Source organism: Scomber japonicus, chromosome 19, assembly GCF_027409825.1.
Source record: "Scomber japonicus isolate fScoJap1 chromosome 19, fScoJap1.pri, whole genome shotgun sequence".
NCBI lineage: Eukaryota > Metazoa > Chordata > Actinopteri > Scombriformes > Scombridae > Scomber > Scomber japonicus.
The window spans coordinates 17,537,965-17,554,018 of record NC_070596.1 but is presented as its reverse complement, the minus strand read 5'-3'; the positions used below and the strand labels follow the sequence as shown (position 1 = coordinate 17,554,018).

Here is a 16,054-nt window from a genome sequence, read left to right as displayed (position 1 = left end):
AGTGGTGTCATGGTCAGCAGATTATGACACACACATACACCTAATCATATGACATATTTACTCATTTGTGTCAGAGAAGATGAATAATAAGAATTCCCATTACACAGGCCACTAACACCAAAAATAAATAGAATTCATGAGCAACAACACATCACCAACGAGAAACGTTTTAACAGATTTATTGGCAGAATTTGAATGAATTGTGTATTCTTGATGCGGAGTGATTCTTGATACGGTGATTCTTGATGCGGTGTGGGGAGGTCGGATGAAGGGTCCGCCGCTGCGCCCGGGCCACGACGAACCCCTAGGAACCTGTGAGAGAGGAGAGAAGAACAGAAGAGAGGGCGGGGGGGGGGGGGGGGGGGACTCGAAAGCGAGAGTGAACGAGGGGAAAGATGATAGGTCTGTTTATATAGAAGCCGGAATGGGTGTAATTGGTGTGTGTTCCCGCTCCTGAAACTGCGCTTATCAAGCTTCGATAAATGTTGGTTTCCTCTCCATCTTTCCCAGCGGACAGTGGCTTTGTGACTTCCATCTCCAGTGTCCCAACACCAGACAGCAGCATGGGGGTCACTAGCATCAGCCCAAAGCATTCTGTGAAGAAACTGTCTTGCCATGTGGTCCATCAGGCCTGGAGGGAATGCTATCTCAACCAGCCTCAACATGTGTAAGTCACTATTACCATTGCTGGGTCTGTTTCCCCTGTTTGCCATCAATTTTATTGAAGTGCAATGATGCAACCGAGATGGCGCCCTCATGTTATTGTTTCTTCCCTGCAGACGAAATCAGCGAACTGAAGTGACGCCGAAGACGGAGGTGCCAAATGGAGTAACCACATGGGACTTCAACGATCTGGGAGCGAGAGCACCCTGCAGCTGCTCCAGGTACCACAGAGCTACACTCAAGCTGTTTAAGATGTCCATAACATTTTACTAGCCTTGTTTTTATGTTTATTACATAAAACATATTTAAATATTTTCAATTCTTACTTTGCCCAGGACATTTTCAGACTTAAGTCAACATGTTGTTAAAAAATAAATGTCAATAGTAGTAATATACCTAGTTTTAATGTCTTACAAATGTCGTATTGTAGTCTAAAATTAAGTAAAATCAAAGACTATTGCTGTTAATCAGAAAAAGATGCTGCTGTGTAGAAAATCAAAACCTTTTATCTCAAAAGCATTACAGCTGTCTGAAAAGGCTTTGCTGGCTGAATTGGGATGCATTGAATGGGATTTAAAAAGAAGGGAAAAATTAAAAAAATGAGTGAAAGCTTTGGCAGCTCAAAGACTCTCTTTGTTGTGAGATTAAAACAACATTTCTATTGTAATCAGCTAATAGTTTGCTTCTCTGAGAGACAAGTGTCATTAAACAAGCTTTGGGGTATATATTATGTTACTATAAAGCAGGTTATTTACAGGGTTTTTATTTGATTGTTTTTTTCTGATTTTAATCTACTTGACTGTGTTGCAGGTTGAAGCAGCAGAAGTTGAATATGACTACGACATCCACTGCCAACCCCCAGACTAGTGCCAATACCACTCAGTCCTCTGGCCCGTCATTATACCTTCCCTCCCTGCCCAAACACAAGACCAGCGACAAGACAGAGAAGGCCGATAAACAGTCCAGGAGGCCAGCTATGATTCCATTCCACCACCGTGTGTCTGTCACGCAGGAGACCACTCTGGAACAGGACTCACCAGGAGGGCCCCAGCTTGGTGATCTTGTGGCGCTGGAGCCACCCTTGGAGCCTTTGGCTACTCTGACAAACTGCAAATATCCTAAGCCTCTCTCGAATGGCAGGAAAGCTTCAGAATCCCTCCTCCTTTCACCTATGTCGCCACTTCCTCCTACACTCAGCCCTCATCCCCGGGTGCAGGACCCAGAGGTCCTGGATGGGCCTGTGGATATGCATGTCTGTCCAGACGGGGCTTCAGGACTGGGGATGATCACCAGTGAGACAGCTGCGTATTCAGCTCTGCTGAAGCTGAGGGAGAATGGGGCTGGCTGGTGGAGAGGTTTCAGGACTCCCAGGTCTGATAAGACTGACTGCAGATCTGCAGAACTCCCCACTGATTTATTAGAGGAAGTGAAGACAGACACAGCCGCTGAGGGAATTCCGCTGAAGAGGTAGGAGAGGGACACAATGGCAGCAGTGTTGGTTGTGTGTGGGTGTATGTGTGGATGATTGCATAGAATGAAGGCAGATTACAGGGTACTGGAAATATTACTGGAAATATTTGACACAATGCTACCTAGACCAGAATCATACTAGACATAAAACATCAGCAATGTGGGGGTTTGGGGTTATTTATTATGTTAGTCAGGTAGTGCTCGAGCTACTGTGTGACACATCCAATGAAAGTATGTGGGTTATCCTGGAGATATGAGATTAGATATGCGATATCAGGACACAAAAGAAGGATTAAACGCTGCCACCACTGCACATTAATTGATTGCATTCGTCTCTTTGTCTCTTTCAGACTATACACACAGACTCACAAGAGATTTAAAATCTCAGAGGAGAGGGTGAGGGACCACGTCCAAACTTTGGGTTTGTTCCAGCAGCCAGTTGTGGAGGTGCTGCGGGAGCCCGGGGATGATCCCTACGACTTCAAGGAAGGAGACATTGAGTACACTTTCTCCACTTCCAAGAGATTAAAGAGTCAAGGGCGAGAACCCAGCAAGAAGGCCAAGGTACACACACACAGCTTAAAACACAATGCAGTAATACTAAAGATGAAGAAAAACTAGTGGCTAGAATCAATATTTTATAACAACCATGGGTCATATAACTACTTCTTTGTGAGGGCGTAGCTCATAGTGATGAACTCAGTTTTTTTCAGTCACAACAGGCAGCTGTTTGCAGCAAGCCTAATGGCGCGATTCCACTACACAGTTCCAGCACGACTCGACTCGACTCGAGTCAGCTTGACTCGACACGTTTCTTTTGTGTTTCCATTAGGGATAGTACCTGGTACCTGGTACTTTTTTAGTACATGCTCTGCTGTGGTTCCAGGCGAGCCGAGCCAATATTAAATGTGACATCAACACACTGCCGGCCACTGATTGGTCAGAAGATTTGTCGCTGGAAGAGTCATGAGCCGTCCCACACAAGAATCAAATCTGGCATTTTTAAATACCGGCAACAGTGTGACAGCCATATGGCTCAGTTTTGTTGCTTTGTGTGTGACAGAAAGCCACATACAACAGCAACACCACTGCCTCCATGTCCTCCATTGTTTATGTGTTTGTGTCGCGTATAAAACAAAGTCACGGCAGTTTCGCAGAGCCGTGCTATAAGGACCCCGCCCACGTTGAATAGGTACTTTTTTGTAATGGAAAAGGTCTTTCCTGGAACCAAGTCGAGCCGAGTAGTGCTAGAACTGTATAGTGGAAAAGCGCCATACTGTAAATAAGAAACCCACTGTACACTACCTGTCCAATACTAAATGGTGAAATAAAAAAAAAGTGACACTTAGTTCCTCAAGAAGAGTTTTTTTCTGCCAAGCTTATGCACCAATACTAACAGCATGTGACAGATCTTATTCAGAAATCTTTTTTTTTTTCCACCACCACCCCCCCTCTTCGAAGGACAACTTTATTTTTAATGAGGCAATCTCATTAAAATCTTCCTTTAAAAAAGGGGAGCTTTTGGCTTTTCGTTTCGCAAAATGTATCTGGAAGTGAATTGAGAATTTTCTTCTCTTTTATCCACCAGGGGGAAGAAATCACCAGTAATGGTGCACTTCCTGATGGCAAAGACGCTATGTCTATTTTCAACTCTGCTCCAAAATCAGGTAGGATTCAACATCATATGCATACTCTACAGTATATTGATTGCAAACCATATTTCAGACTGCAAAGTTTCATTATATATTATTTTTTTAGCAGTCGGCCTAAAGTTGTTTGTGTGTTTTAGATGAATCAAGTCAGGATGACGGAGCTGCCAAAGCCAATCCTTCTCTGACCAGAGAAAAAGACCTGGTAGTCAACATCTCTGATCTGGACAACATATTTGATGAAGATGAGGAGGAACTAGGGGTGAGACATCATGGTTTATTTGTTGTATTTTTACTTTAATGAGCATATCACATGTACTGTGTCCCCTATCTATTTTATAATTGAATTTCTAGTAAAAAATAATTAGCTTATGGGAAAAACACAGTTCTTCCACTAAAAGATTTTTTTGAAACACAGGAGGCACTAATGTCAATTCCATAATCATCCCATCCAGTATGACATGCTTCAATATTTTTTGAAGCACTTTCTTCTGAAGCACTAAAAATATTATACTGAATTAAACTCATCCTCTATTCTTATGTGTAATAATTTGTAGACTGTTTACCCCAACCAGCACTCAACCAAGCTACCAGTGTCGACAGAAGATCGCCCTCTGGGGAAGGAAGGGAGAGTTGCAGTACCTTATCCATCAAGTGAGTCTCTTTGATAAGTATTTAGTTTTAAGATCTCTATTAAATACATTTATAGCTATCTACATTTTTTTGTTTATATTTGTTGCTGCATTTATAATTTTGGGAGGGGTTGAAAGTGTAACTTCTGTAAACTAAAATGTTTTGTCTTTCCTCCCTCTCTTCCTCTCTCCATCTCTTTCACCCTTTCTGTATCCTTTCAGCAGTAGCAGACCTCCAGCGGATGTTCCCCACCCCACCTTCTCTAGAGCAGCATCCAGCCTTCTCTCCCATCATGACGTATCGTGACACCCCGAGCCAGGAGCCCCCTGTACCAAGTGGAGCAGCTGACCACTTTCCCCCTTTAGCTTCCGCCCAGCATACTGAATACAGGATGGACATGGAGGAGGGCATGATCAGTCCTAGGCAGGAGGATTTCAAGGTGAGGAGAAATATGGCTTTGTTGTCAAAGAAGGTGGTTAGACATTCTGAATTGGTACCTGATGAACAGCAAATACCACATTGTATTCTAGTGTCATGCATTTAAGTGTGAAGTGAAAAATATTCACTAAAGTATGTGAATAGAGCAACATGGACTCTTTAATGACTTTCATAAATTACTGAAATCAAATTGGCATCAAGGAGTAGTCTATACAATGAAGTGGTGACTAACTGGCAGCGAGCTACTCAGCAGCTGGTCAGGCTCACATATCATGTTGGAATTGTTTCAGTAATACCTGTAGCTCACTAATTAACTATCTCTGTGTTGTGAGTCAGACATCTGTACTGACTGCAGGCGCTGTATGCTGGGAAATGCTAATTATAGTAGAATGCACTTAGTGGCACTATTTGGTGCATCTGCTCATTAACACAAACACCCAACTCCTCCACACAACAAGTATTGTCAGTGCAACTCAACATGTATAACATGCAAACAAGATTAAAAGGTTCATTTTAACATTAGAATAGATGGGATCTGAAGTGACTCAATAGCGACTGCTGTAAATAATAAACATCTATTCAGTGCTAATTTGTGTGGGGAATTCTACCTCGTAAATGAAACATATCAGAGTTCGTTAGCCAGAATCTTTCAAGCTAACAGGCATTACAGAGTTCAGTGTGATTTGCTAACAATTAGAAGTAAAGACCACAGTGAGCACATGATCACAAAAAAAAAGAAACTATAGATGTTGTCTGTTCCAGCATGTTTTATTATCTTCATGAAAATGGTTAAATATTGCATTAAATCTGTTGGGTCATGCCTTGTGTCAGCCGCACAGGCTGCTGGTGGTGTAGTGGTAATTAATTTCCATTGTGTCCAGTAGAGCTACCTCCACCACAACAATGTCGAAAAAGGCCTCCCATTGGATTGCATTGTTTGGAAGATTTCTAAAACTGAGCTCAGGAGGTGAAGGACAATGGCTTCATTCAATAATTGACAATATCTTTAACTATACAGTTTAAAATACTTTAGAACACTTTAACAACTAGCCAACGGGAGACAGACCCTATAATGTGGCCACTGGGTCAAATTAAGTGAAACTGCCTCCTCTCTAATCCCTCTGTTGGTTATCTACAATAATTCTTCATTAATTTATATGTGGTTTACTCTATGCTTCTGTACCTCCAATCCTGTCAGGCACATTTATTAGATACCTATATGAAACACATCTTATAATATCAAAAATTGTTAATAATTCTCACCTGATTATTTTCACTGGAACAGGTCTATAACATGTGTCTCTTTGTTACTAAATGACAAACTTTTTACCTCTCTGTCCAGCCACAGATAGGCTCCTCCATGTTTGCTCCACTTGCCTGCCTACCTAGCCAGAGTCTACCGCCACTCGAAATTCCTGAGCAATGCTACTACCGTCAATCCTGGGCTCTCATGCCCAAAATGGAGCATTTCCCCACGGTCATGCATCCTCAGAACACGGCTTTCATCAGGGACGGATACACGTGAGTAGTCAGCTATGACAATCTTTTGTGACCAAGAGATCTATGTTATAAATTAAATTTGATAAAGTTTTTAATTAAGATTTATAAAATGTAGTGCTGGAGTATGTGATGTTTTAGGAATAACTATGTTTTAACCTCACTAGAAAGAGTGCAGTGCTCTGAGGATGGTAGTGTCAGTTCAAAGGATTGTGCTCTGTTTGTGTGTAAAAAGGCAGCATGACCTTAAAGAGATGCTCTCCAGTCAGAGTAAAAATGTTTTGTCTATCTGATTTGTTTTTGTTTCCTCCAATATGTATATTTTCCAGAAACGTCCCCAGTGTCAACACCCTCACAGACCAAGAGTACGGCCAGATGAGTGCCACCACTGCCTCTGTGAGCACCACTGTTGGCATCCTCCCGTCTCCTGCAACTCCTCGTTTTTCTGTGCCAACTCCACGCACTCCACGTACACCGAGGGGTATTAACACTGCAAGCTCTGGGCAAGGTTCAGTGAAGCAGGATGGTACTGAGCTTAGCTCCCCGGTCTCCACCCCCTCCACCAGCCTGATTCTTAGCTCAGTAGAACCCTTAGCTCGGCCAGGACCCTCCCTGCCTGAGGCCCACAGCCTGTACTCTATCCTCCTGCTCTCAGACTCCGTCCTCAATGTTTTCAAGGATCGCAACTTTGACAGCTGCTGTATCTGTGCCTGCAATATGAATGTCAAAGGAGCAGATGTGGGAGTGTATATTCCTGATTCCACCTGTGAGGATCAGTACCGCTGTATGTGTGGCTTTAGTGCCATTGTGAACAGGCGGTTAGCCCATGGTACAGGCCTCTTCCTTGAAGATGAGCTGGATATTTATGGTCGGTCATCGGAAGTAGGCCGGGCAGCTGAGAGGAGGCTGGCTCTTTGCAGGCGGGACCCAACTATGGGAGATCCAAGAACCAAGCGGCCCCAGGACGCAGCTCCTGCTTCTCCCTCAGTCATGATCCTCCTGAAGGAACAGTGCTCCCAGCCTATTTCTTCCCTGGCATCACTGCATCTCCCTATAAGCTGTTCCTGCCATGGCCGCAAGGGGGCACTGCTCCAAAGCTGGATGTCTGAAAAGCAGTGGGCAGATGGGAGCGATGCCTGTGTGGAGTGTTATAATGCTCTGGAACAGGGACTGCAGTATGTAGATAATCCCACGGGAGGGAAAGTGGATCCAGCTGTTGTCAGAAGTACAGCTCTTCACTCCTGGACTCATACTAATGGTAAGAAGCATAATTTGGCTGCAAAATAAAATATTTAAATGATATAAACTGCAGTGCATCCTTTGGATAGTATGGGACAAAATCTCTTAAATGAAATTCTATTTAACTGATCAGAAAGATTTTTGTGGGAATATTATATTTACATGACATTATTTTTCCTTAATGTGATCTAAATTTTGTATTGATGTGTTTTATGTGTGTTTATTTGTTTCTTTGGAGTACAGACTGTTGTTATCATGTGCTCATGTATCCTTTCTGTGTTGTGTGTGTGTGTGTGTGTGTGTGTGTGTGTGTGTGTGTGTGTGTGTGTGTGTATGTGTGTGTGTGTGTGTCCCTGCTATTTTCCACAGTGGTGGACATGAGCATGTTGTCGTCCCAAGATATGGTCCGTATGCTGCTTTCGCTGCAGCCTTTCCTACAGGATGCCATCCAGAAGAAGAGAACAGGGCGGACCTGGGAAAACATCCAGCATGTTCAGGGTCCACTCACTTGGCAGCAGTTCCATAAGATGGCTGGAAGGGGCTCTTACGGTCAGTTGAGACATTTCTTGTATTTATGTCACCTGTAGTACTGTAAAATGTTTGAAGCAACTGTGTGGTGTGCTCAGAGAAATCATCATTACTTACTGTAGCCAACTAAAAATCTTACAATTTGCGTTTTTCTAAGGTTCGGAGGAGTCACCGGAACCCTTGCCCATCCCTACAGTGTTACTCGGCTATGATCGGGAGCGTGACTTCTTAGCGTTGTCCCCATTGGCATTGCCCTTCTGGGAGAAGTTGCTGCTGGAGCCTTATGGTGGGCAGCGGGATGTGGCATATGTGGTGCTGTGTCCTAATAGTCCCTCTCTGCTGGCTGCAGCTCAAGCCTTCTTTCAGGAGCTCAGTGCTGTTTATGAGGTAGGAGATTTGATTCAGAAGCTTGTTAGAATTTAAATGAATATTTGAATCACATTGCACTGAAGTGTGCACAGATTGAGAATATTTAATGTGATAAGCGTTTCTTATGAGAGAATGACTCCATTTACAGACATGCCGCCTCGGGAAGCACCGTCCTCTTGCCAAGGTGTCCAGGGATGGCATTGTGCGTGTGGGGGAGGAAGTGGAGCCAGAAAAGCTGGAGGAGCTGGGCGTGGACCAGTGGTTGACTGGACCCTGGGCTGGACAGCAACACACCGACAACCTCAGCAAACTTAAACTTTACGCTTATGCCTGCAAGCAGCAGCTAGGTGAAGATAATGGAACAGACTAATCTTGTTTTATCCAATCCAATTGGATCTAATCTTATATAAAATCTCACCTAGAAGCTTCAGCTGTATTTTTTTATTACATAATATGTAAGGCGATGGAAAAAAGCTCTTGATACCATCTCAGTTATTGCTGAATGTATCATCCTTCATGGATAGTTTGTAAGTATAATGATCTCTCTTGCAGGTCCCCAGCTATCAGGCCTTCCTCTGGACAGCAGTCTCCTGTTGCCTCCCAAAGTTCAGCCTCCCCTAAACCCCACATCCTCAACCCAGCCTGCCTCTGCTGGTCAGCCTCAAGGTTGGGCCACTGATGCAGAACAAGCTGCGGGGACTGTCAGTTCAGCAAATGCTTCGACTCCGACTGGAGCAGTCTCAGGCCAGATGGGGGAGACAAACCATGGAGGAACCAGCGAGTCTAAAGGGCCTTCTAGTACCACACCGCAAGCCAACACACCAGCAGAAACCCCTGAGCTGTAAGATGCAGATTACTAAAGTGTTACCTCATCCCAAATTTTATTCCACAAAAATACAATTACAACATTTCTCTTGGTCTTTCAGCACTGCGGAGCAAGCCAGAATCGGCATCCCCACTGTGGCTGACTCGATGGAGAGTCACACCAACCCACCAGCTATAGTTATTTACATAGTGGATGCTTTTCTCAGCTCAAATGGAACAAGAAATGAAGGGGGAGAGGAAGAGGAGGGTGATGATGTAGAGGCAGGAAGCATTTGGCTACTGGGGCTTCTTCGCTGCTACACAGAGATGCTGCAGACTTTGCCTGAGACGATGAGACCAGCACTGATGCTACAGGTATTCTTTGATTTACTCTGGCCAGGATTAAACATAATGAAACTCTATTGCATTACAGTAGACTTGCCTGAAATATTGCATTCCTCTTGTGAATATCATTTTTTATTCCATTCCATTTAGGTGGTACCATGCCAGTATCTTCTCCAGCCTGCTAGTGGGGAGAGCCATTTCTACCTGCAACACCTGCGCTCCCTGGCTTTCTCCTGTTACTCCCAATGCAGACGTCTGATGCCCCAGCAAACACATATCAAGTCCCTGACTGGCTTCGGGCCAGTGTCCACTGTCAATTCTGTGCTTAAGAGTCCAGAGGTAGGTAGAGGTAAAAATTCTAAGATTTCACATATGCTGAAAATCATTGTAATATAATTGCTCATGCCGTTGATTTTCCTCCTCCAGCATCCCAGCCCAGTGCAGCTGTACTGTCCCCCATTCGTCCTTGGTCCAACCCGTCCCAAACAGCCAGAACAAGGAGAGATATGGGCAGAGATTCCTCCCAAATACAATGTGCTCTATGTTGGATACTGTCTATCACATGACCAGCGCTGGATCCTGGTGTCCTGTACTGACCAACAAGGAGAGCTCCTGGAGACCTGTATTATCAACATTGATGTACCTAACAGGTGTGGAAAGTTGTTTATGTACTCCTCTCTTTTTTTTCTTTGTTCATTTTCTTTACATATATATTTATTGATTTTTTTTACTTCAGAGCGCGGCGTCCAAAAGTATCAGCCAGGAAGATGGGGCTACAGAAGCTATGGGAGTGGTGTATTGGTATCATCCAGATGACGTCACTACCATGGAGAATTGTGATTGGTCGACTTGGCAGACTGGGGCATGGTGAACTTAAGGGTGAGTAACTCTTGGTGAATAAAACTTAAGTTCATAGGAAATATACTGTGCTATTTATTGCACATCTTTTTTTCCCTTTCATTCTAATAGATAAAGCATTACTTTATGATCTTTATCACTTAATTTCCCCAAGTGATATATTGAAGGTATAAATTACAGGAAGTGTGAAGCCTCCACACTAACACACGCAAACTCAGTCCCCCCTATTCATTTGGAAAGATCTGTATATAGGACTTTTTATCTGTGGTCCTTTGCACATTAAAAGTCTATCTAATAAGTCTGTCTGCTCAAATGGATGCTGGGATGCCTGTAATTTGTTTTAGTTCCATCTTGTACCCCACTAAAACACTTTTCATGTCTCTCCCCCTCTCTGCTTTGATCTTGTTCTCCCTCTCACACATGCACCTCCCGCCCTCTCTCTCTTCTAGACTGGAGCTCACTCCTTGGGGAGCACTCTCTCCATTCAATAGGGCGCCAGCTGAGGGAGGCCTGTCGAATGTGTGGGATCTCAGCTGCTGACTCCCCCACTATTCTCAGCGCCTGCCTGGTAGCCATGGAACCGCAGGGCTCCTTAGTGATCATGCCTGGTTAGTAGCCTGTCCACTTCATCTGTCAGTTACGACAGTAGGGATGTTTGGTTCAGTTTAGTTTAGTTTCATTTAGACATAGATGAGGTAGAAAACATGATTTTGCAGATAATAAAAAGTGTAAATTAACTTAAAATAGTAATCAGAAATACACATAATCACATAAGTATGCTATTACATATACAATAGATGGACTATTTCTATTTCAAAGCTAATTTCAACAAATGTTTAGATAGACACTTCACTTTCGCTGTATTCTTCAATGTTTTTGTCCAGATGCAGTAACCATGGGTTCAGTGTTTGGCCGCAGTACTGCTTTGAACTTGCAGACCTCGCAGCTGAACACACCTCAGGATGCTTCCTGTACACACATCCTAGTCTTCCCAACCTCCGCCACCACCCAGCTGGCACCAAGCTCCTACCCTACTGAGGACAATAATGGTAACAATTAAGTTTTGCAGGACAACAGTTATAGTAGAGTGACAAGATTAAGTCTTGAGACAGATAAAACTAAGCCCTCATTTAAAAATGGTGTTTATATATTGAAATAATTTATAAATAATAGGGCCACTCTCTCTTTAGTTGTGTGCATAGTATATTCAGTGGCTTTTATGCACCAACAGGTGGCATCTTTGTCCTAAAATATCTCTCCCCACATTATGTGCATAAAATAACTTTCAGATCTTGACCACATGCATTTTTAGTAAAAATGTGCCCCTTTGTGGCAATGGTAATGGTTGTAGTGATAAATGACCCCAAACTGCTGACATTCAGAACTTTATCTCTCCATTTTGTCCCTCAGATGACATGTTTGATCTGCCCTTTCCTGATGAACTGGAAAATGACATTGGCCATGACATGATGCTGATCACAGGGAACCTCCACCCTTCCCCAAACACCTCTCCTGTGCCCTCGCCTGGCTCTCCGTCCGGGATGGGAATAGGATCACATTTCCAGCACACCAGGGTGAGTCAGGCACCAGTAGAAAGAAATCCACCTGCAATGACTCACAGCTTTAGCAAGTAAATAACGCCCTCTTACAAAAGAAAACATTTGAATGCCCTCATGCCCTTACATGAAAAAAAACATGCTACTGCATTTAAACATTACCATTTAGTCATTGTTTTTAAAGAAGAAAATTAAGCTGCTCTCACTGTGCAGAGGAAGGAAGAGAGATCTTACCTGGTTGTTTTTATTTAATAAAATAAAAAGAATAGCTTGGATTTTGTGATCTGTCTATTTAAACAAGCTGGCAACTTTGAAATAACTAGATAACTGAAGAAAAAACTACTGTCATTGTGGACAATTATGTTAATTATAGCAGTGGTTTACTGGAACTAAGATTCATACCATTTCAGGTTCAGATTTAATTTTGACCTTTTGAAGCATGGGGGCCACTTCGGTGCAGTCTTGATGGACATACAACAAATCAACAATCATCAACACAATCATGCAACAATTATCAAACAACAGTCAGTTTATAGATTTTTGCCAGGTGTAATAGATGCAGTGGAATTGGTGTTGAAGGCACAGTAAAAGAGGCATTTTGACAGCCTATACTGTATTAAATAACATTTCATATAGTGCAGAAAAACTGGGAAAGTGTAGCTGTGACCTTTACACATGTGTACATTAGCCGTGTGTTTTGTGTGTATCATCATTACAAGTTTTTCCTGGAGGGAGTGAAAGACAGTTAATGTTCTTCTTACAGAGACTGTATATATCCTTAACTAATCTTAAAGCTAAACTGTACTATGCTACATATTTTCATCTAGTCTTGCATACTATAACCTAGAAATATCTGAATTGACATAAATAAATTCTGGGTTGAAGCACACCATTTTTTAAACATGGGAAATAAGCAGGTCTGTTGTGAAAATCTATCAACTAAATCTCCAAGGGAACTCTCAGTTTAATATAAAATTGTAATAATATCTTTTGTAGCTAGTTTTTTCTTTTTTCCCTTTAAATATCTGCCTCCCAGCTGTATCCTCAACTGAATGATTCTTGTAACTGACAGTGAAATACAGTGTAGGATATAGATGGATGAATAAATAATATAGGCCATGGCCCAGGATTTGTTAAGATCACAATGAATGTGGTAATTAATTGCTGGCCCTCTCTCCTGTGCGTGTGTGTGTGTGTGTTTGTATAGAGCCAGGGAGAACGCTTGCTGTCCAGGGACAATCCACCAGAGGAGCTAAAGCAGCAGCCGTTGGCTCTGGGCTACTATGTCTCCACCGCACAAGCGAACGGACTTCCTCACTGGTTCTGGGCTTCCTGCCCACAGGCTGAGAGCCAGTGTCCACTTTTCCTCAAGGTACTCAAAGCACTGCATCTGTGTGTGCGTGTGCGAGCGTGTGTGTCTGTGAGAGAGAATGCCAGTAAAACCTTATTTGATTTGAGCGAGGGGGGAGAGAAAAGCACAGAGATGAAAAGAGATGCTGATACACTGATTAGGTCGAGAATTCATGCAGAAATTCTTTAATTATGTGATTAAACATTAAAGAGGGATTCAGCTGCTCGCTACAGCTAAGCATGCATAAATATTGTGCCCTTTGCTTCTATACTTCAGGCGTCTCTCCACCACCACATCTCCATAGCCCAGTCAGATGAGCTGGTGTCAGACAAGACTAAGAGGACCCCTCACCCCTTAGATTCAAAGACCACCTCTGATGTGCTCAGGTAAGTTCACGCCACACATTAAAAATAATGGTAATATTCAAGTAGTTGACAGAGATCTATGTATTTTAAATATCTGTTCTTTATAACTGTTACATGTGTGCTAAGGACAAGTGTGCATTAGTGTTACTTCTTTATCAGTAAAAATAATCAGTAGAGTATTTACACATGTATTGTATCACACATGTAACTGATAAAAGATAACAAGAGTGGTTTCCGATAACAGTAATAAAGCCTTTATTCATGGTTATCATGGTCTGGATAAAGAAATTGTGAAAAAACATTTATTTCTTAAGTGTTTATTTTATGATATATAATTGTGTTATAACCTTTTCAACAAATGCTATTTAAAATGAGAAACTCAGCTGAATATTGAAAGTAAAGCACATACAAATTTCAAATATCCTTAAAAACTGAGACTAAAATGGTATATTTTTCAAACACAGGTTTGTATTGGAGCAGTACAACGCCCTCTCCTGGCTGACGTGTACACCTGCCACCCAAGACCGCCAGTCCTGCCTGCCCGTCCACTTGGCTGTATTGATCCAGATGTACAATGCCATCCTGAACATGCTTTAGCTTTGTGAACTCTAGAGGACTGACGTTATACCTTCATTTCCTCTGTGCCTACGCTTCCTCCTTCTGGGCACCAGAGAGCACCAGAGCTCTTCTCTTGTTTTGGATAGACCTTAAATCAATAGACCATTGATTTAATGGCCAAATAAAGGACAGGGCAAATCAGACTCTCCCATGCCTGGAATGTAATGAACAAGAAGAGTGAAATGCTCTGAATGAAAACTTTGGTTAACCACGAGCCCATGCAAACCCAGTACAGAACTGGTGCTGTGCCAGTTATGGTGCTTTCTGATGGAGAAAACAGATGGATCTATCCAACTATGCCCATTTATATCACAATATTAACTTTCTCCTGATCAAAATAGTATTACGTACCACATGGGTGGCATCTTAGTGGCAAGTGAAGCATCTGTGGATGACATTTGTGGAGAAGCAGAAAGGGACATCCATGCAGGGCCACATACAACTCCATATTATACAACCAGCAGAATGGCATGCCACCACAATCACATGGCATTATAACATTTGTGGTGTTTTTACATTTTTGTATAGAACTGCACTGTTGAGCTTCTTGGGACTTGTGGTTGGTTAATGAAACTTGTACCTTTACTCTTGAATGGGGCAAACGTCCTCATCTACTCCAAAGGGGGGAGCATTTGATAATGGCACTTTTTTCCCTCATCTTCCAAAGTGTTGTGGATATGAACACAATGGAAAATATTTGACCAGTTAAGACAGACGTGTTGTTTATAATGTAAAACATACATTTGCAAAGAATTGAGACTTATTTTTAATATTTAAAACAAGAAAATGAGAAACTTAAACAAGGCCTTTTTTCCCCCAATCGACTGTTAATAGTCTCGGGATCTGAAATAAAATTTGTCATTTTAATGCAATTGTAAAGATGCCATATTTATACAAATTATATCATGTCATAGAATTTGATATATATATGTATATACATAAATATATATTACCTCTTCCATCCAGGCACTTAATGATAAGGGTGATGGGCACAACCATCTCTTTAAAAGTGGACACAGTATGAACATTTATCAAAGAAAATGCATTTTAGTTGTTCTTTTGTTATTTTCTACAGATACTGAACATTTTGCCTTTTTTATTTAATGAGTTTAAATTAAACTAATTGATGCAGGAGATACAGTATACTGTATATTTATAAAAATGTTCCTCTTCTGTTAAAAACTTGAAATAGGCAATAGAAGATCATGGTATTTGAACATTGCAAGGTTATTAAATATTTAAGAATGATGCTTTATTTCATTGGCTCTCCTAAATGATGTCAAGCAAACCATTAGAAAAGACCCGTCGCTTCACTCAGTCTGCTATTTGTTAGATTCCTAGCATGCTTGTATATACACTTTTCAGCTGTGTTTTTTGGAATTTCTTAAAGCTGTACATTTCATGCTGGTTGGTTTACTTTCAAGTGATTCATATCAAAGTATTTTTTTGCTGTGAGCTTTTTTGATATACAGTATACAGTGCAAAACTCATTTAATTACAGCCAAGAGGTTAAATTGCCAAGTAAAGTGTACACAAATGTACAGACGAAGGCAAGTTTGCAAAAATTTGTTACATCTGTCATCACTTTGAATATCAAACAGATCCACATTAGTGGGAGATATCTGTTACTTTTACACTATTTTTTAGTAAATTATTAAAACTCTTGAAAAT

General features: G+C 41.9%; 1 protein-coding gene across 2 annotated transcripts in view; it reads left to right on the top strand.

Annotated features, from left to right (window-relative positions):
- Positions 1-14,680, top strand: part of LOC128380046 (mediator of RNA polymerase II transcription subunit 13-like) — a 76,146-nt gene extending 61,466 nt beyond the window's left edge. The window contains exons 8-31 of one of the 2 annotated variants that reach the window (XM_053339721.1): positions 511-667; positions 780-884; positions 1,474-2,130; positions 2,484-2,697; positions 3,722-3,800; positions 3,923-4,044; positions 4,358-4,436; positions 4,640-4,854; positions 6,196-6,374; positions 6,680-7,608; positions 7,959-8,138; positions 8,275-8,504; positions 8,635-8,833; positions 9,039-9,327; positions 9,413-9,665; positions 9,786-9,974; positions 10,062-10,285; positions 10,372-10,514; positions 10,943-11,101; positions 11,378-11,542; positions 11,904-12,067; positions 13,257-13,421; positions 13,677-13,786; positions 14,230-14,680. In XM_053339721.1, coding sequence (XP_053195696.1) covers positions 511-667; positions 780-884; positions 1,474-2,130; positions 2,484-2,697; positions 3,722-3,800; positions 3,923-4,044; positions 4,358-4,436; positions 4,640-4,854; positions 6,196-6,374; positions 6,680-7,608; positions 7,959-8,138; positions 8,275-8,504; positions 8,635-8,833; positions 9,039-9,327; positions 9,413-9,665; positions 9,786-9,974; positions 10,062-10,285; positions 10,372-10,514; positions 10,943-11,101; positions 11,378-11,542; positions 11,904-12,067; positions 13,257-13,421; positions 13,677-13,786; positions 14,230-14,362 — 5,339 coding nt within the window. In that variant the 3' untranslated portion in view covers positions 14,363-14,680. Of the gene's footprint in view, positions 1-510; positions 668-779; positions 885-1,473; positions 2,131-2,483; positions 2,698-3,721; positions 3,801-3,922; positions 4,045-4,357; positions 4,437-4,636; positions 4,855-6,195; positions 6,375-6,679; positions 7,609-7,958; positions 8,139-8,274; positions 8,505-8,634; positions 8,834-9,038; positions 9,328-9,412; positions 9,666-9,785; positions 9,975-10,061; positions 10,286-10,371; positions 10,515-10,942; positions 11,102-11,377; positions 11,543-11,903; positions 12,068-13,256; positions 13,422-13,676; positions 13,787-14,229 lie in introns of both variants that reach the window. The other variant, XM_053339720.1, reaches the window with a different exon arrangement.
- Positions 14,681-16,054: the final 1,374 nt, after the last annotated feature.